General features: G+C 40.4%; 1 protein-coding gene across 1 annotated transcript in view; it reads right to left on the minus strand.

Moving 5' to 3' along the window:
• The window catches only part of thsd7ab (thrombospondin, type I, domain containing 7Ab), an 82848-nt gene that overhangs the window by 22782 nt on the left and 35199 nt on the right, over positions 1-24867 (minus strand). Inside the window, exons 3-14 of the mRNA XM_088306800.1 lie at positions 22160-22408; positions 21815-21999; positions 20993-21061; positions 18202-18357; positions 17296-17499; positions 13785-13979; positions 11971-12211; positions 10577-10692; positions 8281-8416; positions 7046-7149; positions 3256-3450; positions 2808-3074 (exon numbers count right to left, since the gene is read on the minus strand). Of these exons, the coding sequence (XP_088162926.1) occupies positions 2808-3074; positions 3256-3450; positions 7046-7149; positions 8281-8416; positions 10577-10692; positions 11971-12211; positions 13785-13979; positions 17296-17499; positions 18202-18357; positions 20993-21061; positions 21815-21999; positions 22160-22408 (2117 nt within the window). The remainder of the gene's footprint in view (positions 1-2807; positions 3075-3255; positions 3451-7045; positions 7150-8280; positions 8417-10576; positions 10693-11970; positions 12212-13784; positions 13980-17295; positions 17500-18201; positions 18358-20992; positions 21062-21814; positions 22000-22159; positions 22409-24867) is intronic.

Genomic DNA, 24867 nt, shown 5'->3' on the forward strand with positions numbered 1-24867 from the left:
GAATGTTTCTGTGAACATCAAAGACACGAGTCCTCACTTCAACTTGAGTGTTTTTGGAGATGCTGACGACATTTTAGAGTCACCGATGAACACAACAAATATGCCTTATTCCACAGCAACTCATAACCTTAAAAGAAACAAGTCTCAACTAATGTAATGCATTTGCTTTTCCGTGAGACTCACAGACACATTTTGTATGTTTTGAATGAACCCTCAGGCTTACATTTTTGTGAACATCAAAGACCCCATTTAAGCTAACACACATTTTACTAACACTGACTCCATTTTAACTCATTCACTACCAGCCGAGAAAAAAAAAAAGAATCTTTGACGTCTTTAGCCGTCAATGGCAGTAAATGAGTTCATTTGGAGTTTTAAAGAAACCTTATTTTTTTTAAGGCTAATGTCTTCATCGTCTTCAACAAACTAATGTACGCGTTATCAGGAACACAACAATCTAGTCTTACCTTAACATTTTTGTCAACATTATCAATTAACCAGATGTGTTTTGGAAACAGACAAATCAGAGCGTTCCACTCAATAATGATTGTTTTTTTTTTTTCCTGAAATATCTCTGATTACATTATAAGATAAGTACTTCTTTCGGCGATACATACTTTTCTATCGGGAGCCAGCTAACGGCAACACAAAAGATGATTGGCATCACGGCTGCAAGGCATTGTGTCAATAAAGATGAAAGGTCACGTCCAACAAAAGCAATATCGACGACAATGATAGAGAAGGTGACAAATTCAACAAATTTGATGCGTGACAAGCGAAACATCAAAGACACTGCAATCAGCAATTAACGAGTCCTCAACAAAATATACGGTCATGTTTTTGTACCCTACAAAGAACGTAATGCTCGATAAACTCGTACGTGTTTTTCCCATTAAAATGAATGAATGTGTTTCCGTAAACAAAAGGCACAACTGAGTGCGTCACCAACCTAATGAGATGTTTTTCTAAACATTACTGACAGTTTGGACTCGTCAATGACACCTTTTCACAATTCTGTTTTTTGTCAATTGAAGGCAAAATGAAAAAAAAAAAAAAAAGATAACAGCAATACAGAAGATGATTGGCATCTTGGCTGCAGGCATCACGTCAAAGTAAAAAGGTCACGTCCAACAGAAACAATGTCGGTGAAGTCGAAGAATAAAGTGCGAGTAATTCAACAAATCCGCATTTTACGGATACAAATCCTCGTTGTTGTTTTTTTTTTTTTTGGGGTTGCAATGATACGATTCAAATGTCTCACACGTTCGGTTTGGCGGCAATTTCACAACCAGTCTGCAGATTTCTCCGCTTCAACTACTTCCCATCCCAGATAAGAGCTGACAAGTCGGACGGGAAGGACGCCGACGGAGCGCGGCGGAAGAGGAGGCCTGCTAAATTGTCAAACAAAAGCCTCTTTGCCTCAGACAAGTCTTTCACTGACTTCAAGTTATTGTGACAGGAGCAGCAATAAGACACCGCCTTGGTCAAAAAATTAGGTACAGCCGCATATCAGCGCAAACGGCTTTGTGACGACAAGATCGACTTGAAAAAACATGACAAGATAGTTGTCAATCAACAACTTGTATTTTTTCATAATCAACAATAATTTCATGTTCAGGAATCAAGTAAGTAAAGAAAAAAAACAGTGAAATTTAATTTTAGTTTAATATTTTTTCATTTTATATAAATGAAATATTTATTTTTCACTTAAAAATAGCATCAAATCAATAAAATGTTTTGTAACTTAATTCAAATGATTTTACACTGCATCCTAAATAAATAAAATGCATGTAAAAATACATAAATAAAATGAAAAAAAATGTTTAATTTAATTAGAAATAATTTAGTCGAAATGCATTTAAAATCATAAAAATGTATAAAAATAAGATTAAATTAATTTAATTAAATTAAATACACATTAAAATGTAAAATCTAATTAAATATGCGATTTGAATATAAACATGAGATAAATGAAAAAGTAACACATTTTTCACATTATTAAAACTATTTTCAAATGAATAAAAATACAACAAAACGGCACGTTCCACATCTGAGTGGACGAACGCATGCCGACTTAAGTCAAGAAAATTGTTTTTCAAGGTAAATAATCCAATTTCAAATGGTAGTCTGATGCATTTTGTGGGCACCAAAAAGCTGACGTGTTGCATTCTGTTAACATAATCGAGAACAACAGAAACAAGTATTCCGACAAACACAAGATCTAAGGGTGCGAGTGTGGGTGCATTAAGTGTGTCGGTGCTGATTCAATTTGTGTGCAACAAAGTGCGTCGGTGGAAAAAGAGCTAGAGACAAAACAAAAAATGAAAAAACACAACAAAAAAAGACAGAAGGAGCAAGAGACAACTATTCAACCTTCCAATGCAATGTTTAAAGATTCCACAATTATGATGTCTCCGTTGAACATCATATATTGTGACGTTTTGGTATCGCTAGTGTCACGCCCCCGGTTGGAATGTGTCTCATTGTCACCGCAATAAGTCTAAAGCAAACGCAACCACTCAGGACCAAGCAAAGTCGTCACGATGCAAAGGGAAATTGGCGAAAATATCCACTGGCAATGCCTTTAACTCATTTAATCCCAATCATTTACATGAGACAAAACCCCTCTATCCCAGCGTTTGATTTTGCAAGGCCAACAGAATATTCTGTTCTAATGCTATACAAACACGGAGCTATGACGCAAAAAAAAAAAGGCTAAGACGTATAAATCCGTCTTTGGGAGGCAGGCACTACGTTTTTGAAAAGGTATATTTATGTTTTATGGATTGAATGAGATAATGTCTTACCATGACTGTTGCATCTCGCCGTCTCCACCAGACGCCCGTCCTGGTCGTAGCAGACCATAGCCTGGTATCGGTATCCCTGTCCGCACTCCTTGACGTCGCCCGTCACCTTCAGCCCCAGGGCGCTCTCGGCACGGTCCCCTTCGGGCAGGATGCAGTCGGACCAGTTTCCCACCGGCTGGGCGTTGTACTTGTCGCAAGGGCAGTACTGCGTCTCGCTCAGAGGGTACATCTGCGTGTTCTTGCACTTGTCCTTCTTTTTGCTCCTCCCTGTGAGGGTGGACACAAGGCAGAGGTGCATATGTCATCGTTTTAAAAACATGTTTCATTCTCCGCTTTATCTTTTGGTTGACAGTGAATTTGAACTGGGAGAATTGTTCAGCATTGTAATTCAAACCACCCCCTCCCAAAAAAAATCACCACAACCACCGTGATGATCAAGCTAGCTTACCGATTAACGCCCTCTTCCGGGTGCGCACCCCAACGCAGTCGGCCGAGCAGGACGAGAACTTGGACCAGTTGGTGAGCTGGCAGTCGTCCTGGCAGGGCAGCTGGCAGCGCTGGGTGAGGGCGGGCATGCTGCGGGCCAGCTGCAGACACTCGCCCATGTCCACTTGCGTCCCGTCCAGCTGCCGACACGACACGGCTGCATGCAGCGCAGGACACGATAATAACGAGTCAAAGGAGGCGATCGGTAAGACGTTCACGTCATCGGGGAGCAATTAGGTTAAAAAGGGTTGAAAGAATGTGTAAATTGTGAGAAAAAAAAAAACGTAAAAGAGAAAATAGAGTGTTTTCAAGAACAGCAAGACAATTCAGAGCCCTTCGAATACATTTCCGGATGTTTTAAAGTACAGCTTTTTAAAGAGACCCTAAGGTGTAAAAAAAAAAAAATGTGCTCCCTTGCGAAAAAATTTGAGTTCCTTCACAAAGTTTGCCAGATAACGCATTTTAATTTATTTATTTTGTTTTTTTTTAATGAAAGTTTATGTAATCCCATGTCATATTCCAGGCGCGTTTAATTGAATTGAACATTTTTTTTCCCCCACTTTTTTTTTTTTTTTAAACCAAATCGAAATTAGTCTCAAACAAATCTGTGTTTGTAAAAATCAATAACAATTTAGAGCATTGAATGAACTTAGCAAATGCATTTACGGAATTTGAAGTTTTTAACTAACCTAACCTTTTTTTTTTTTAAACATCAATGACAATTCAGAGTTCAATGGGCCTGACAAGTATCGTAACATTCGACTTCTTCAATTGAAACCAACATGCTCGTCTTTAAACCTCAAAGACGTTTCAATCTTGAACACACCTTATGTTCATTTTCGGAAGCATTCAAGTCAAGAATCTCCAATTATTTGTCTTTTCAAAAACATCAAAAACAATTGAAACGTTTTCAAGGAGCCTAAAGTACATTTTTGTGACGTCAATCTAAAGTATTTAACAAATCTAACATACTGTACGTTTTTCAAAACCAAACAAATTCAGCTTGTTCAATGAGCCACTTAATTTTGCAACTTTGCAAACATTTAATGCAAGTTATTCATTTTGATTTGCACCTTTGGCAATTATCTTATCACACAATACAGTGCCTATTTTTTTGTACTGAGTCCAGAGTTTTGAAAACATTAATTTGTGTGTGCTGAGTTACTCTGACATAAGGAGATAAAAAAAAAAAAAATCCGGGCACATGTTCTCAGCCTACACAGCCGAGGCGAGGGCAGCGAGGCCAGCAGCGAGGGCTGAAGGAGGACTCTGGAGGAGAGAGTTCTAGAAGTGTACAAGGTGAGCGAGTGGATCGGACGCCTCGACGGCCGCGGGGCTCGCTCTCGAGCGCCTTTGGACGTCCTCCGCCTCTCAGCAGTCACGGAGGGGCAACTTAAAAGTTAATGAAAATAGAGCGCTGGCTATTCAAAAAGCCCTCCAGTGCCGGGGCGCGTTCAATAAAGACTGGAACTCGTGTTGCAGGGATATTTCGTTGACAGATCGAACTTTAGGCACATTGGCTCCGCGCACGTCTCTTGGAGGTCAGCTTTTATCGGCTCGCCTCCGGAGAGTTTTGTTTCCTCTCCGTTTCAAGGTAACAAGCGCCGCACTCTGGGAACGGACCGTGCGGTGCTGTCCAATAAGTCAAAAGATGCACGGAGAGCACAAAAGGACGGTTGACTTACTGTAACATCAATGACACCGCCGCACTGGTAAAATCTTTAACTGAGTGTCCAGGTGATGCTTTTAAGTGACATTGGACACTCTTAACTGTTAAACACTGGGAAATAAAATTAGATCAAGGTTCTGTAAAAGTCAAAGGCAGCGTAATGTCTTCAACAAACAATGGATAAGGTTTTGAAAAGACAATTTGGAGCCCTCAATAAATAACACACTTTTTTTTTTAATTTAAAATATATTTTGTAAACAACAAAGTGATTTCCAGTCTCTGTTACAACAAACAGCAAAAATGCTGTTTGTAGTTTTTTTTGTAAACAATTTTTTCTTTTTTACAAACCAAAGATGTGTTTTTAAAAACATCAATGATACTTTAGAGCAGCTTTCATCAACCTTTCTGGAAATGAGGGCGACTTCCTGGGACTAATTAATGCGACGGACTACCAGACGGACACATACACACTTCTGAAAAAACTCATTTGCGCAAATTATTTTTAATTAGGAAACAGATAATGAACTCATTTACTGCCATTGACGGATAAAGACGTCCAAATTCCTTTTTTTTTTTCCCGACATGGCTGTTAACAAATGATCACTTCTTCAACTTTCCTAGAAAATCACAATGTCCCATTATTGCTGAGCTATTTTTAGGACAGGTCCTTGGTGGGACATAGACACTACATTGGGCGACAACTGATTTAGAGTCATGAATGAACCTCACGTGTTTTTTCCGATATCAAAAACAATGCACAGTCTGGATTTGTGTTTTTGTTACGGTTTTACAAAGACAAATTAAATTCTTATTCTTAATAAAAAAAAAAAAAAATCAAACTCATGTTTGGAGATTTCAGTCAACCTACAGTTGTGTTTTTCATAAACAACAAGCCAAAAAGAATTTGAATTCTTCTCATAAAGCTAACATACTCTACGTGGTTTTGAAAGCTTCAAAGTCAATTTATCCTTTCACAAACCAAAGTGCTTTGGAGATTCCTTTTTTTTTTTTTTTTTTTTTCTCATACTAATGAAATCCGTGAAGGAAACACGGTGGAATATAATATAAGCACTCCTGTTGCTTCTCTATAGGGGCGAGAACATAATGAAATTGATCATTGGGCGTGACCCCTCAAATTTAATTTTTATGAAAGCCACCCAGGATTTCTCACCCTCACCACACGTAAAGAAACAAGATGACGTTTAGCTTCTCACTTCCTCACCTGCGCCGCCTCCCAAACATCAAGAAGACACCTTTGATTAAAAATGCATGACAGGGGCCTGAAGTGAAGGAAGCAATGAGAACCAATAATCCAGACTGTCAAGTGAGCCTCCGGAGGCATCATTCCAGGTATAAATGCGAGGATTTGAGATGGTGGTGTGTGTGTGTTTTTCCGTGGCAGGCTAATATCGCAAGCATTGACCAACAATGACAAGCTCAATTCTCTTTGTTCCATGAAATTATCTTAATTTATTCCCAGCAATTCATCTGGTTGCATTGCTTCTAATGTGTACATTCAATTATTTATATATTTTTTTTGGGGTCCAGTTAGATTTCAGCCTTTGTGTTGTCATTTGAGCAGGGCCTAAAATTGCGATTACATATGACATAATTTTGAAAATATTTATTGTGCTGATCTCCAAAGTGTAAAATAAAAACTCGGGACATCACATTGCTGATAAATATTTAATACATTATATATTTTTCATATATGATAAAGTACTGCGAGAAAGAGCGAGAGAGAGACTCAAAGTTGGTAAAAACACGGCTGTGTGAAGAAGCAATTGAGAACCAAAATAATCATCATAAGTTCCATTTAATTGGAGCTAAGAGATGAAGTGCAATTACTACAGTAAATCGAGTCTGAGAGATGTTCGTTCGGGGAAAAAAAAGCATCTCCAGGTGTTCATAATGTCGATAAACAGTGTGTTGCATTTTTGTAGGCAATTGATGTTTTTTATAATTATTTTGACAGATTTTGGAGGTGGATGAAGTCGAATATGTCCCCACGGAACGCACAGGTAACAAATGCACCGCCCACCACTATTGTTTCTCTACACAAGGGAGAACTCGCCGTAGGTACCTCGTGTTTGAAGTCCCGGCCCGCAGTTTTCCTGAGCGCCGGGTCGATCCTGCCTGAGGAACCAAGGAACCAGCTGGCACTTTCTCCACTTGTGGGACTTCCACCTGGAAGGGATCACAACACCAGATATACAGTACAGTCAACCCCCGCACACTGGAAGTTGCTAGTTATGAATTCATGGATTCACTTTTTTTCCCCCCCTGTGTAGCCTATTTTCGGCTATTCATCTGTAGTGTACCACAACTGTATCGTGGATCATTATTTACGCCCACCGCAACAGCAATAATTTTTAAGAGATTGTATTTTACAGTATATGTGCAAGTCCAAATTTAGAGTTGCACACCTAAAAAGTAGAACCACGTTGAATAAAACAAATTAAACAATTGTTTTCACACTTTCTCCTTCAATGCACTCGTTCTGGCATACACACCTTGGCCACCTGGGGCCAGTATGACACACATATAGATATGATGTACTCGCGCCTCTGCTTTTCTCTCTGTGTCTCAGTAGAGCAGTAATATTAGTCCTTCTTCACAGAGGATAAAGAAGATGTGCCTGTGAGTATTATCAAATGGTATGTCTTCTTGTGTTGCTGCACCATTTGTGTTCACAAATCTGTTGCATATAAGGTAACAAGCCAAATCAATGCTAATTGTAAGCCTACGTGCCAATGAAGTTTGCCACTGTGAGTGAACAGTCAATAGCTTGAGCCACCTGCCTCCATACTTGTATCTCAAATTTGTGCTCAAAGCAAAAATAATTCATCCGATGGAAAGCTCGTATCTTGAAAGTTGGACCACTCCCAACATCGAGGCACCCATGGAATTATATTTCCACTCACGTCACTGGCAGTGCTAAATGTCGTGTGTTGAAGCGAAAGGAATCATGACTTGATGTTCCCGCCTGATTGTGAGGTCACCAAAGACAAGCGTTTTCCATGTTTATTAGCGGCGTCTTCGAGTGAGCGCACAAACAAATAAGGAGGAATGCCTCATCAAAGGCGCGCACCGCATGACTGTAACTTAATTAGTCATCTCGACACACGTCCCTTTGCACACATCACTTTTTATTATACCTGACAACAAGGTGCCACGCGCTTCTATTAATACACACACACGCACGTGCACGCACACACACACACACGCACACAAATATTTCCAGAGATGTGAGGAGACAAACATATTTGCATCTTTTTAGGGATTGCAGAGAAAAAGCACGAGAAAGCTTGTGGTTACCTGAACCCTAGACACGTTTTTGGTGGCTGACATTCCCTCTCCTCCTCCAGCACTTCAGGACAATCCTGACCTCCGTTGGAAGGCGCCTGGATGACGAGACGCTTCCTGTATTGTTTGGTCATCACGGCGTTACCGGCTGAGAAATTAAAGACACGTGATGAGAAGGATGTCAAACAGGCTAAATTTCGAACGCGAATATCGGAAGAATTGATTGTTCAAAAGTCGAGTGACAGGACAAAAACAGCATCTGATGCGCCAAATTTTACTTCATAGTTACAGAGAGTCAAAGGCGTTTGCATCCTCAATTAACGTAATCTTCCGTCTTCAGAGAACTGACCGTGTGTTTTTCGCCAACATAAATAAATATTTACAACATATTTGCAAACATTAGAGAACATTTGGCGCAGTGGAACAAAATATTTTGGGAACCATCAAAGAGTAAATTTTTACAGAAACAATTTATAGCTTTTGTGAAAAATCAAAGACATCAACAAACGAAACAAACGTGTCTGACTATTTTGAATCTTCAATTAACCTAATGTTCACAATTCAGAGTTCTAAAAGAAACTCATGTTTTTGAAGTGATCAAAGACCATTTAGAGTACATTTTCAATATATGATTTTTTTGTGGGGCTACATCAAAGAGAACTCTCATTTAAATTCACGTGACGTACTTATTTTTGTAAACTTCAAACACAACTGAGTCATGAACATATCATCTTAAACATCAAGTTTGACTCTAAACATCAAAGACACATGCACCTAACATGTTTAAAAAAAAAAAAAATCAACGCAGAATGTTTTTGACACGACTCTTATTAACTCGTACTGGACGCTTTGAGGTGTACCTAATAAATTGGCAGGTGTGCATCCATTTATCAACCAAGATAAAGCGGCGTCCAATTAAAATGCAAACTTACTGACGCCATGAGGTCGTCAATGTGGACGATAACGAGTGTTTGCGTGAGCTTAACCTGAGACAGCGCAAAAACATCAACGACATCTTTGCTGACACCCGGTGCAATAAAAAAAAAAAAAAAAATACAAGTTCATCCAGAGGTCGTCGTTCTGTCAAATTAATTACGCGCAAGAAGGCACAGGTGAGCAGGGTTGGCTAGCTAATGAATCTGATGCGGCCTGTTCCAGTTTGTGACGTCAATGTTTAACGCAAGTCAATATTCTCATAAAACTAGCACAGTCTTTGACAAACCTAACATGCATGTTTTCGTTAGCATAAAAGACAATTAGAGTAGTCAATTAACCTAAAGGATCTTTTGGTAAACATCAAGAGCAATTTTGGGTTTTCAATGAACATCACACACAAACATCAAAGACACTTGGGTATTGAATTAACCTGATGTACATTTTGGTAAACATCACGGCAATTTAGAGTGCACAATTAGAATATGATTAGTGTTTTCGGAAAATCAAACACCTTTTGAAAATATTTAACAAAAAATTATTATATTATTATATAAAATATTTAAAAAAAAAATTCAAAGACAATTTAGAGTTCTCGATGAAACTCCTGGATGTTTTGGCAAATATTAGGGTAATTTGTACACATTTTATAAAAAAATAAAAAATGAAATCTTAAACAAACTTACTTGGTTTCATTACAGAATGTCAAACAGAAGACAATGTGTGTTTATAAAAACCTAAGAATTTGAAAAGATCAACAAACACATCGTATGTATGCTTCCAAACATCAAAGACCATTTAGAGACTTTATCTTGAAAGACTATTATGAAAATCAGGCAAGGTAAAATAAACCTAATTTGTGTTTTTCCATCGAGCATCAAAGACACTTAAGACTTCTCCACAATTTTTTTTTAACAAACATCAAAAACAATCCCTCTGTATATATTTTGTAAACATCAAAGAAATTTTTTTTTGCTCATGGATTAAAGACAAGTCAGTCTTCAATGACCCTCAAATACATTTTGGGAAGCAGTGAACATAACATACGTATTGTTGTAAAAATCAAAAGACAATTGGAATTTTGTATGATCATATTATGTTTCCGTAAACACCAAAGACATTTTAGTCACATTGACCAGATAAACATCAAAGACAATTACAGTTCGGTGGCCCAGCATCCGATGAATTATTTCTATGAAATCCATTTAAAAAGTACGCTAAATGAAAGCAAAATGTCCTGCAATGGAACACGTGATGGAAAAAACCCCAAAAAAAACAATCAATGGCGTCGTCTGTTTTGCAGCCATATGAATGAGTCACCATCAGCGAAGTAATCTGTGCCCAGAAGCAATTTCTTTTGTTTTGCTTGGTTTACCTGCGTCACAGACATCTGGGCAGGACGTCCACTCGCTGAAAGGGGTCATGATGCAATCTTTCTTGCAGGGCAGCTGACACGGACGCACTGTGCTGGGTCGAGGAGCGTCTGGACACCTGCGCGCAGCCGCGAATAGAACAAACTTCAAAAACAACAAACGCTTGTTTTTTGTCGTCTCCCATTTCTTGTCAGAAAAAGACTGACAAGTAGCGACAAGGATTATTTTTAAAAGGTGCGTTTTGATAGGTTTCTCTGTGTTTAAAGCAGGAGGGGTATAAAAAAAATATATCGTGGAACATATTTTTGGTCTCTAAATCACAGATTTGATGTTTTCAATCTTTCTCGGTGCAGACTCAGTCATTAAGTCCTTGGAGCAAAAGCAGAAATATTTATTAGCATCTGTCTGCTGATTAAATTGCCTTTAAGTATCAGTGGCACTTAATTACTGTCATTATCGTCACTGACAAGTGGCAGCAGTTAATTAGGCTTCCTGGAAAGCACGCGTTTGATTTTTATTTATCCGAGCGTGGCTGCAAAGGGGAGATACCACTCGGGAGAGCTAAAAGTCTGTCATCAGTTTTCCTTTTTTTTTATTTATTTATTTATTTTTTTAATTTTAAGCAATTTATTAAGCCCGGATTCACTTGAAGCATCTGTCTCTCAGAAACACATCCTCCTTGTTAATTCTAAATGCACAGATACGCACATTGTGGTTTTCAATATTTACATTTGTCTAGCAGACGGCGCACCTTTTTCCCCGTGGCTATCGTGGTGGAGCCGCGACAGTGAAATGAAAAGTGTGTAACTTGTTGATGGTGGATAATATGGAAAAAGAAACCTGGAGACCTAATTTCATAGGGTGGTGTCCTTGTGCTAGGCATAAAAAGGGGCGGAGCTTCATTTTCATACTAGCGTGTTTGGATGCACGAAGCAGCCTCGCCATGAACCAGGGGTGGGCAAACTTTTTGATTGGCCGGACCAGGGGCAGATGGATGGAGTGTTTTGGTAACCTCACCTCATCGGAGAGAAAAAAATACATTTGATTTGAAATGAAAGTGAACAAAAGCATTACGATAATATATATATGCCTTTGAAAACCCACAGTATTTAGAAAATAAAACATTAACAAGGTTTATTCATTTAATTTTTTTCAAATTCGGCGGGCCGGATTAAAGCGTTTAACGGGCCGCATGTGGCCCCCCGGGCCATAGTTTGCAAACGCCTGCCATAGACGCACCTGCTAATTTGTTAACAAAAAGTAGTCTGCGCTCAACGTAACAACTAACTCTGCGTATTCTTTTTGGTATTTGTCTTCATTTGTATTGCGCAACTTTCCTTTAAATAAAACTTTATTTTCCACAAGTCTAAATGGAGCAGCAGCAAAGAGAGCTTACTTCTTGGGGGGCACCTGTCCCACGTTGACACGCACACACATGACTTTTCTCGTCTGGGCCCCCTTGGAGCAGCTCCCAAGGCGCACGACCGCCCCCGCTGAGGTGGCGTTGAGCGGCGCCGACGAGGGGTCCTCGGCGCACGGTCCCCACGGGCCCGTCTGCCAGTGGTACACGGTGCAGGCGTGCTCGTTGCAGTTGCGAACCTCCTGCAGTGAGCTGCTGTTGGGGCACATGGCGCCACCTTGAGACGACACACAGTTGGGCTTGTCATGGGAAATGTACCGGAGCCGGATGATATAAAGTGAACCCTCAAAATGGGGGATACATTACAGATCCACTTTATATGTGATATCGAGACCATTAACAAAAAATTGTTCCAGGCCTCCCACGCGCTTTACACGCAATTATTCATGAAAATAAACTTTCAAATATTCCTGAGTTGCTGTTCGAGCAGTCTTGCTGTCAAGAAATGGAGGACTGTCGCTAAGCATCACTTTGAGGAAATGAAAAGACTCCCTCGCTGTTCTCCAAATTGCAGTAGACTCAACGTGTTCTTGCTTCAAGCTTGTTTATTTGTCACTCCTGGTTGAAGTTAACTTTCAAGTTGAAAATTCAACACATGGATTTCAATGATCAACTAAAATATAGCGAGGGTTGAATGTATTGATCAGATGGGGATGAAGCAGCATGTGGCGTCAATCAACAATTTCATGTTTAAAGCATGTGAGCGGCTAACAAAAAGTCAAGCGAAATCCAGAGCCATTCTACACAACTACAATTATTCGTCTATTTACAGCAAATATTTACCCAAAAGTTCCGGAAATTTGGGAACCCGTGAAAGCCCTTTGAAAAAAAACAAAAAAAACACAGTCAATCCTGTAACAAACTGCAAAGAAACAAGCCTGAACTGAACTACAAAAAAGATGACAGACATTTGTCAATCTCATGACCACATTTGGGATGTGCTAGCATGCTAACCAAGCTAACTAGAGGTTTCAAACTAGTCTGCTTCCGTTACCCTCCATGACTGTGATCCAGGCCACAACCATGGCAGTGACTGCGAGTGAGGACACACAAGACAAACACACTCTTGTAACCAGAGAGGACAGACAGGAAGTGATGTCACACTCTACTCATAAAACCTTTGGGATAATGGCCTTTGGAGGGAAAATTCAGAGTCAAATAAAAATGAACGATAAGATTTACAGGTGAGCTTAATTTGATGATTTGATTTCCGTGGATTTGAGATCAGCACAGCTTTTGAGAAGAAGATGACGATTAGCCGCTGAATCTGGGCTTGTCACTTTGATTAAGAGAGTGAGAAGTGCAAACATGTGGAAAGTCTGACTTTAGTCAACTTTAGTCACCTCACGCTCAAACAGAAAATACACAAAAAATATATTTAAAACATAACTGTGACTCTGGGTACACAACCCAAAATAATTTAATATTGTACACAAATAAACGGCTAATAATGCAGGATGTTCTGAGAGGAATGTGGCCACTGATCTTCGAGTGTCACATTGTGTCATCAGCAGGTTTCAATAGAGAGCGGAAGAGTGACAAAAAAGTAAGAAAAAATAATAAAAATGTTGTGAATTTTGCCCTACAGCGCCTTCTTAGAGAACAGCAAAAAACACTGAAATATTCAACAGGACATTCAAAAGCTTACAGAAGGTCAAATTAATTTCACCTGTAAAGGTCATAATACATTTTACGTTCTTTCGGAAATGTCACTCCAAAGCCCAATATCCCAAACCTTTTGCGAGTAGTCTCTGTAAAATGTTATGGTCACGTGATATTCGTGAACTCACCCTCGCCGGCATTGTAAGCCAGAATGGATCGCGCCCGCATCTGTTTTCCCTCCACGGTTTTGCTGGAGCAAGTCTGCGAACAGGTGGACCAAGACGTCCAGTCGCTCAGCACGCAGTCCCTGGAGCAAGGCACCTGGCAGGCCACGGGATCCGGAGGTGGCGTGGACGAGCACAGGTTCTCATCCACCGGCTCGCCTGAACACAAACGCAACACGGTCAAGGAGCGTCCATGCAGGGAAATAAATATCAGCAAACATAAATGTAAAATTAAAAAAAAAAAATAAATAAATTCATTTTTTTTGTATTTTGCTTCAAAGATTGTTGTATCATTTATATATACACAATACAACTTTATTCATATTGTGCATTTCACAACAGCTGGAGCTGTAATAAAACACTTTCCATACGGTGTAATATAAATTAATGCTTTGTGTATTTTTGTCCAATATGTTGTGAAATTTTGCATTGTTAACCTTATATATTTGCATCTAATTTTGTATGCAATTTTTTTTGTATTGGATTTTTGCTTACATTTCTTTTATATATTTTTTTAAATTTTGTAATGTAAATAAAATTTTCCCATATTCATGATTGCATTTAATGTTTTTCTTGTCAGAAATTTTGCTTTATTTTGTAAGTGTAACCGTTTGTATTTTTAATATGTGATGATTTTTTATTTTTCTATTTCTTTCGAATACTGGTTAAGCAGTTCAGGGATGACTTTAAACCTTTCAACTAATTAAAAAAGTGTTCCACTAAGTTACATAAGCATCAATGACTCCACATCATGGCCCTCCCGTGTTGTTATAATTCATATTGACACGTTAACCGATTTGGACCTCGTTTACGGATGACATTTTTTATATGGATGCACAGGCCATTACTTGAGCGGCACAGCATATGGAATAAAATCAAAATTTTAAACCCAGATGGGCAGCAGATGAATTATTAATTACCCGTGATATATCTATGAAGCCGGCATATGAGTATGTGAGCGAAATGTACGTATTGATTTTGTTTTTTAAATTGCCATTATAAGCTCAAATACAATCACGTTCATTTCAAATGCAATACAGTATATAATTTCATTATTTTTGTAAACAACATCAAAGAGATTTGTAATGAACACAGACAGAGGTTTCATGGTTGTTCGTCTACGTGTGCCCTGCGATTGGCTGGCAACCAGTTCAGGGTGTCCCCCGCCTACTAATTTTCTGAACAGTTCAATATAAGGTTAATGTACCCTGTTTTGCAAACATGGGAGAAAATTTAAAGTCTCCGGTGAACTTAATGTGTTAATCACTAACAAAGACACTGTACCGACTCATATCTTAAAAAAAAAAAAAAAAAAAAAAAAATCTGAAAGAAAAATAGACAATTTAGAGAATTCAGTCAAAGACAATTTTGAGACCTTAACATAAGGAAGACCATTTTGTAAACATCAAAGACAACTTAGGACACATCAATGTCACTTTTTTTTTTTTAACCTTTGTTGAAGTGAAACATGGAATACAAGTTAGAGCAGGTGTGGGCAAACTACGGCCCGGGGGCCACATGTGGCCCATTACACGTTTTAATCCGGCCCACCGAACTTGAAAAAATTGGATGAATAAACCATGTTTTATTTTCAAAATACTGTGGTTTTTTAAAGACATATATATTGTTGTAATGCTTTTGTTCACTTTCATTTAAAATTACATTAATTTTTTTTTTTACCAGATGAGGTGAGGTTACCAAAACACTCCATCCATCTGCTCCTTGTCCGGCCGGCCCCTCTGTCAAATTTTAGAACCCATTGTGGACCTCCAATCAAAACGTTTCCCCACCAGTGATTTAGAGCTTTTGAAAAAAAGCCTATAAAAGTCAGAGTCTCCAGTGGACTTGGGGCAAATGTATTAATAAATATCAAAGACAGGTTTGGCTTCAATGAACTAAAGCAATGTTTTCCTGAATAAAGAAATCTTGAGTTTGCAAAATACAGAAACAAAAGACAGTGAACCTAAAACGTGTTTTTCTCATAAACATATGTATAAAGATTTTATTTAATCAACAAACAAGGATTTTGTAGTCAAAGACAACGATGAATTTGAGCCCTTTTCAAGCAGCAGAGCATCAGCCAATCTTGAAAAATCTCAAAGAAGAAGAAGAAAATCTATTTTCATCCCACAGAAGAAGGATCAGAGGCAGGTCGATCAATCATTGCGGTTTGTCTCGGCACTGGAGGCATCAAGGACCAATCCATTCACGTGATGAGGTCTAACATTTACAAGTGAATGACATTGATGGCGGATATGCTTTCATGAGACGAAATAAAACAAAATGGCCAGTAAACGATACAAAATGTAAAAAAAAAAAAAAAGGAGTGATAAAATTCACAAGGAGAGAGATCCGCTTGGAGGATGATTTGATTTAGTGGTGAAGTAAAGTTAATTGCTTGTGGAAAGGAGGAGGTCAGAGTCAGCGTTATGGCGGGTGGCGAGTCGAGGAAAATGTTGTGTCATGCATAAAAATCATCAAAGCAGGGAAGCATTTTTCATGAAAAGGAGCGTAGTGCTCGCTTTTTCATAGGCCGTTCCGCATCGCGGAGGAAAGCTGAAAATGACCAGCTGTCACTCACACGAGCCTTTCGCTAATATATTCATAAACTTCAAGGTCAATTTAGAGTCTTTGAGTAACCTATTGTACACAAAGACAATCGAGTCACATGATGTTTTCTTAAACCAAAAAGATAATTCAACCTAAAGTACACATCAAAAAGCAATTTTGATTTCGATTAACCTAAAGTACACAGGTTCAGCAATATCAAAAACACCTTTGACTCTTTGAAGAACCTCAAACCCAAAGACAACTTTGAGCATCCGGTGCGACTTAAAAGCTTTTCATGATCATCAAAAACAAACTTGACTCTTCAATAGAATTTATTTAGATTTTTTAATTAATTTAATTCATTTATCTAGAGTTCATAAAATCAATGAATGCCAAGTTTCGGCCATCTTTGATTTTAAATATTGAACAGACAATTAAGACTCTTCCAAGAACCCAAAAATCACATTTTACATCCAAAAACAATTTGAAGAAATCAACTAACCCAAAGCGCACATTTTGTTGAATATCATAGACAATCTAGAGACTCAAAAAGACCGTAGGTACTAATTTCCGTAAATATCAAAGACAACTTGGAGTCTTTGATGAATCTAACCCAGTCCATTTTGTGTGTGATATAAATCTACACATCCGGCGAATTTAAAAAAGACGTACAGCGCCGTTGTGGGTGTGAACACTGCTGACTTAAAATTAAATGTGGCACAGTCACATCTGGCATGGCGATATAGTTCTTTATTTTAACAAAAAGCCAACTCAGACCTTTCAATGAGGTCAGTGTTAAGCCTTGAATCCAAGCATCACAAACAACTTAGAATCAAGGAAGTGTCTTCATAAACATCAAAGTTAATGTCTCGCTTTCTTTGAACCCAAATATCAAAGACAATGTAGCATCTTGAGGCAACCTTACCCTTGCTGTTGACGCACAGGACCCGGGCGAGCTGCGTTCCGGGCCCGCACAGCTTTTGATCAACGGGAACGCACCGGTCCAAGCCGACTGGTCGCCACTTGTAGCAGCTGGGCTGGTCGCAGGGTAGCGCCTCAACCAGGTGTGGGCAGTTGGCGGGACCGCCTGTGGGCTCGTTGGAGATCTGGCGCCTTCTCAGTTTGAAACCTGCAATACAGATACGGCGTCTTAAAGAGAATACGGCAATAGCTGGAGGCTGTATGTACTTTGGGAATATACCGGATTTTTTTAACATCAAACGCACCGCACTCTTGAGTGAATCGAAACATCAAAGTGAATTTAGGTGAACTCAAGGTACATGTTTTCATAAACATTAAGGTTAATTTGTGCCTTTGAGGAACTTTATGATTGGAGTCCAGTAAACCGAAGGCAAATGTATTCCTCCACATTAGCTTCAAGGAATCATTAAACTTCAAGTTGAATCTTCCAATGACTTGAACGTACATTTTCATTATCAACAAGACAGCTTTCAGTGAAGTTAACATTTTTCATGAATGAACACGTCAGTCAAGGACTATTCAGTGCCCACTGGGATTTTTGGAGATTTTCTGAGACCATTTTAGCTTTATCAGGCTTCCAGTCCTCCATCTGTGTTATGAAGATTGCATGTTCATTTGCAATAAAGTTTATCACAGGTCCATAAGTCAAAAGTGGAAGAAATTTAGTACACTGTAAAAAGTGAACACTACATTTTTTTACAGGCAGTGATTCCGCGGGCTACGTCCAGACATGGAACGCAGTACACACGAGCTTCAGCCGCTGGCCAACTTAAAACACAACGGCAGAAATAAGGAGCCAAACGCTGCTTCACCAAACATGAGCTTAGAGAAAATGAAGAATTTGCGTTACCCTTCTTGGCTGACTGCTCATCGCAGCTCTCGAAGGTGCACGGCCCCCAGGCACCCCAGGGAGACACTTGGCACTCGACAGGACAGGTCAACTGACACAGCTGTGATCGATCAGGAACAGAGCCTCCGCACAGACGGTTCTCCACCGGGAGCGCCGCTATTGGGGGGAAAAAAAAAAAAAAAAAGATGGTATCAGTTTGACAGCTGATGCGTTAGCTCTTCCTAATCCAGAAAAAAACGAAAACTGCGTCAATTATCTAAAGTGGATAGTTACTTTTAAATAGAAGTGAAAATTGTGCTTTCATGCTGAAACCTGTTTTAATGTAAACAAACAACTGTCGTTTTCTCGCTAACAGATTAGTTTGTCCGTTGGTGAAATACCCAAGAATTTAATGCAGTCTCTCTTATTTCAATTTATTTATTGAGTAAATACAGATGTTATGATGAGGGACAGATTATTCCAATTTCAATAATTTCCTATTTAAAAAAAAAAAAAGAATTGGCATGGCGTTCCAGAACAAACTGTGTTGGACTTTAAATCGTGCTGTTCATGAAAAGTTGAAATGTTTCTATTTGCAGGCAAGGAAGAAATGCTGATCCTGACTTTGCTCCCACACAGAGCGCCTAATATTTCCACAAACGGCAAAAAAAATAAATATATAAAAATCCGACCCGTGCTCCTGCAAGACATGCAGAAGCTTAAAAATCGGAAGAGCTGAATCACAAATCCTCAATGCAGAAGTCAAGTCGGGGGGGCTTTTAAAATGCAAAGAGGCCAATTGCACTTATAAATAATTCCTCTGCTACACACACACGCGCACAAATTCACACATATTAAACAGCGGTTTTGTGGAGCCACCGTTAATCCACGCCTTGTTAGGAAAATACACCTAACAAGTGCTGGTTTTGTTTGTTGTTGTGGTGACTGACAGCTCGGAATGCTCATTTGCATATTAGTTTAGCCAATGGTGGGCGGTTCATTTGGTGCGTAGGCCTCCAGTGGGGTCTTAACCTGACTTAATCTAACGTTTAAAACCGCCGCTATCACGTCTTCAATATGAAAGCAAAATGCAATTCTAATAGCATGCGACTCCATCCACCCATTGTGCTGTGCCACAAATATCACATGGAGTCGATCACAGCAATATTTACAACATCACTCACATTTTTTGTCGTATTTTTGTAGAAAGATGGAACGTATTAATAGCATTTCCATTCATTTGAACGGGGAAAGACGATTTAATAATTTTCAAGGAAAAAAGTCACCTATTCGCTTTTTTGTGCTCAGGCCAAAGCAATCAAAAATATTGCTTTGCTGGCATCTTGTGGCATCATAGGTCATTCTATTTTTTGTGGTGGGCATTAATCACTTCAGAGAAAGAATTGATTATAAAATGCATTGATGTGCTGCTTTCCTCAGCAAACACTTTTGCTCTGACAAATCAACCAAAGAACATCATCAAGGGGCCAGTGCTTTGCCCCTGTGAGGATGAATCTGAAATGTGGTCTGATTGGACAAAAAAAAAACGTCCACGTATACTCGTACGAGAAGCAGCGCAGAAATGAAGAGGAAAACCTCTGAGGGGAGAAACGAGGAAGAGCATGGGGAGATTGAAAGGATGAGGAAGACTAATGACGAGGAGTTGTGAGGATCGGGGACAACTTCCTGGGACACTCACGATGTTGAGGAAGAGCAGAAGGCAGAAGGCAGAAGGCCGACTACAAGCTGTATTATGGAAGCAGATGGAGAAGAGGAAGAAGGGACGTAGAAAAGAGGAAGCGGAAAGTCAAGGGAACATTTGAAGACTCGTGGGAGAGGAGTGGCAACAAGAAGTGGACAAGAAGAAGAAAAGGGGAGAGTGAAGAAGAGACAAAGAAAGAGTGAGAAGGAGGAGGAGTAAAGAGGGGAGAAGAAAATTAAATAAGGTGGCATGAGGAAAACGGGGAAGAGGAGGAGGAGAAAGAAGTGGAGGAGAGGAAATGGGGTTAGAGGAGGAGGGGAGAAAGGAAAGAGAAGAGAAAGAAGAGAGGAAGAGGAGGAGAAAGTGGAGAGAGGAAAAGGAGGTTACGAGGAGGATGATGAAGAGGAAAATGAGGAAGTGAATGAAGAGGAAGAGGAGCCAAGAAGAGGGGGAGGATGAAGATGAAAATGAAGAGGCAACAGGAGGACACAGGGGAGAGGAGGAGCAGCAGGAGGAAGAGATGAGCACGAAGAGGACGAGGAACATAAGGAAGAAGTAAAGGAGGAACGCAAGGGCTGGAAGAAAATGGCTGGAAGAAAATGGAGAAGAGGAAAAGGAGAAACACAGAGGAGGAAGACAAGGAAGAGTGGAGGAGAGGAAATGGGGTTAGAGGAGGAGGGGAGAAAGGAAAGAGAAGAGAAAGAAGAGAGGAAGAGGAGGAGAAAAGTGGAGAGAGGAAAAGGAGGTTACGAGGAGGATGATGAAGAGGAAAATGAGGAAGTGAATGAAGAGGAAGAGGAGCCAAGAAGAGGGGGAGGATGAAGATGAAAATGAAGAGGCAACAGGAGGACACAGGGGAGAGGAGGAGCAGCAGGAGGAAGAGATGAGCACGAAGAGGACGAGGAACATAAGGAAGAAGTAAAGGAGGAACGCAAGGGCTGGAAGAAAATGGAGAAGAGGAAAAGGAGAAACACAGAGGAGGAAGACAAGGAAGAGGGGGATGATGAGAGGAAGAGGAGCACGAAGATGAGAAGGGGCTAGAGGAAAAGGAGGAAGCAGATAAAGGAAGTAGAGGATGGAGCGGAGTATTTAAGGCGGACTACCACCTACCTGTGATGTGGAAGGAGACAGAGAGGAGAGGGGGTACGCTAGCTTTCTGTTGTCTCTGGATTTGACCCGCTGGAATAATAAGGACAGATAGCGCTAATCAACTACTAGCTAGGCTAACTAAACAAGCTACTAGCAGTTAGCTATTAGCCACACAAACACGGGACAGGACACAAGCATGGCGGGGATATTAGGCACAAGTCAATCAAGGGAAGTCAAGCATGACACCATTTCACCCAAAGTCTGAGCTACGCGTGTTAAGCCATTTTAAGAATGAGAGTCACAAACGTCAGGTCGAGCAGAAACAACTGATTTGCGGTCAGTCAAATTCAATCTTGTAAATTTGTCGTACATAATTTCACAGAGATCTAATCGGAAGTGAGTCGCAGCGGGTGTTTTGCTGATGTGTTACCGCATGAAGCTGGATTTTGCGATGGTGGACCTCGCGGATTCGCTGGGAGATTATATGACCCCCTGCCTGCTCACGAACACACACCAGTCGAGGGAGAGCTCCTGCTTCTCAGAGATAACCAGGCTACTCTTCAAGGTGTGTGTGCGTGTGGGCGGGTGGGGGTGTGCGTGTGTGTGTGTGTGGGGGTGTGTTTAACTGTAATTTGATAATGTGGTTTTGGATACGCCAAAGTCAAATAGTGATTTTGTGATGAATCGTTTTCAGTTACGATACAGTACACCTATGTGATGGATCGTATCCTTTTCTGTGACGACAAACCTCCCCACTTGAATCTGCGTGCCTGTGAGGGTGCTGCTGTTTGAGTTAGCAATAGAGTTGCAAAAAAGAGAGCGTAGCAGTTTCAGTGTGATTACCTTTGTCGTTCTCCTGGACGTCGCTGACGTATTTGAGGAGCTCGCCGTTGGCTTGGACGCAATAGATCTCTCTGGTCTGAAGACCCCCGCCGCAGAGTCCAGTCAGGTTGGCGCGGCGGCGGTCCTGCTGGCCCAGGAGCAAGTCCACTCGGCAATCAGACCACTCGGTGGTCCTCCAGGCGTAGCTGGGAGTCGTGAAAAGACAAGTCAGGTGCTATTTTAGGAAAATTTGATTTGAAGTCAAGTTACATTCGATTAGATTCAGATTAGTCAAATTTTACATGATGTCACTGAGATCTGATCTCAAGTCAGTCAGACCAACAACAAGCTAACCAGTCCACTCACATGGCGCAGGGCATCACGACATCCCCCTGAGGCTCGCAGGGCTCCCGCTCATTTAGCGTCGGGCATTCGGTGCCTTCGCCCGTGGGGAACTGCAGCACTTGTCTGCGGCGCGCTCGCCAGCCACCGGGCAAGTCGGAGTCGGAGCAGGCCTTGGAGCAGGGCGACCAGTCGCTCCAGTCGCTCAGCTGGCAGTCTCTGGGTAGCACACACGACTGGATGGTCAGAGGCGCCTCTCTCGGTGTGCACAAGCTGTGAAAACACAAAAAGAATCAGATGTGTTTGCTTTTTGTAAACGGAAAAGTGCATTCATTGATGTAGGGGGTCGTATTTTGGTTGTATCGTGAAATCACGTGACGTCTTAGTTTGACGATGTGCCTTGACAAAGCATAACCTTGTCGACAAATGTCAGAGTCTACAAAAACATAGTAGCATAATAATGTAGCTTGACAATGTAGCCTAGCATCACTTAACATCGTTGCGCGACTTTGAAACGGAATTGCCAAACTTTCCAGACTAAAATCGTGACTTGATTTCGTAGTTTGTTTTCATAACGTAATATAGCATAACATTATCGGCAAGGCAAGGCAGCTTTATTTATTTATATAGCACATATATTTCATCCACGTCTACTGGAGATAAAAGCGTGGCTCACTTTCGCTCTCACATTCAAAAATGTTGGCGACCGCTGGTATAGCGTAACAATGCCGCACGACACTATAGCGAGACATCACAAGTATCTCGCTTAATCACAGCTCTCAGGCTGCTTAGCCCCCGCCCCCCCTCTCCCCCTCTTGCTTGGCATAGCATGAACGCTCATATTTCATTTTCAACAGTTAATGAAGCACGCAGGAAATGTCTCAGCTTGCTGTGGTAAATGAGAGCTAAGAAAAAGGTTTTGTGCTTAACACGTTCAGATTTTAGTCAGAGCTCAGCCGTAGCAAATGAGATTTTTCCAAATGACATCATAACATCATTGCTTCATGTTGTTGTCTACCGTTAAAGCGTAGTAACGTGACATAGGCTAGTATCGTGACATCATAACATAACATCATAGCTTAGCATATAGTATAGCAACAACATTGTAGGGTAATATCGTAGAGTAACATCGTAGAGTAACATCGTAGAGTAACATCGTACAGTAACGCCCTAGTGTAACATCGTAGAGTAACATTGTAGAGTAACATAGCGTAATATCGTAGTATAACATTGCAATGTAACATCGTAGAGTAAAATCGTAGCGTAACATCGTACAGTAACGTCCTAGTGTAACATCATAGAGAAACATCGTAGAGTAACATCATAGAGAAACATCGTAGAGAAACATCGTAGAGAAACATCGTAGAAAAACATTGTACAGAAACATCGTACAGTAACGCCCTAGTGTAACATCGTAGAGAAACATCGTAGAGTAACATCATAGAGAAACATCGTAGAGAAACATCGTAGAGAAACATCGTAGAAAAACATCGTAGAGAAACAACGTAGAGTAACATCGTAGCGTAACATCATAAAGTAATAGCGTAATATTGTAGGAAAAACATTGGAGGGCAACATCGTAGGGTAACATCGTGGAGTAACATGGCAGCGAAGCCTGACGTTATTTTGAAAATGTAACATAGCATAATATCATAGCCTGATACAGCCCAAAGTCATAGCATGACATCATAGCCTGTTTTGGAGGATCATTGTCGGGTAACACCACTGTGTGACATTGTAGCATGACATCTGAGCGTGACAATGTAACTCGGGAGAGAGATAACATTGATAACTCGACCACAAAAATAATTCGACATGAAAATTTCTCCCTCAAAACTATAATCAATCATTTTAAAACCATATTTGCGATGCCAGTAACATTTTTTAGCCACTTCCATATTTACCACAACAAATACTCAGAGATGCTTAAGGTGTGCCACTTTAAACCGGTGAGGGACAAAAAAAAACAAAGTTTTATGTAAATACCGCAATGTTGAGCTGAGTTTGCTTAAGACTGGAAAACGGGAACATACATGACTATGAACCTGGTTGGCCAACGTTAGCGCAAAGGTAACTTTTTTTTCCCCCACAGATTAGCTAAAGTAATATATCCTTCCATTTCGATTTGGAACGTATCCTTTAGTGTTTGTAGACTACACACGGTAGTATACTCATTTTGAAAATGCCGCTTATGTGAAAGACAATTTCCTTTCACAAAGTGCAGCTTTCGGTTCGATACTTTATAAGTAAAACAGCATTGAACAAGCTTAAGCCTCACAGTACGTCCCATCACTACTTCTTTACCAGAGCAAAGCTTCTTCCACAAAATCGTTGTGCCCGGTTAAACTTGTCTTTAAAGCTTCTCCAGCTAGCTTAGCCTAGCATATGTTGTTCCATTGCAAAGTAGAGATCGAGTGTGAGTGTAAAGGTGTTTTTAAAATAACGTGTGTGTTGTGCCTGGGGCGAGGCGTCTAAATGAGAGCTTTCCAAATGAAGCAGCGGTGGAATTAACGCTAATAGCTCGTCAGCTGCGCGGCCTCCGGGGGGAAGAAAAGTCTGAGCTGAGAAGTCGTCGGCTTAAGTTTAGAACATTTCTAATGACTCTACGTGCGCCCTGGGGGGGACGAAAGGAGGAGGGGTGTGGGGACTTTTGGTAAATGCAGCTTAGACCCTCAAACGATGTTGATGTGAGTTGCACACACAGTCACAGCCGATGCTAATGAGGCTTGCTA

The sequence above is a fragment of the Idiotropiscis lumnitzeri genome, chromosome 10, assembly GCF_059441095.1.
Source record: "Idiotropiscis lumnitzeri isolate Australia: NSW breed Sydney's pygmy pipehorse chromosome 10, RoL_Ilum_1.0, whole genome shotgun sequence".
NCBI lineage: Eukaryota > Metazoa > Chordata > Actinopteri > Syngnathiformes > Syngnathidae > Idiotropiscis > Idiotropiscis lumnitzeri.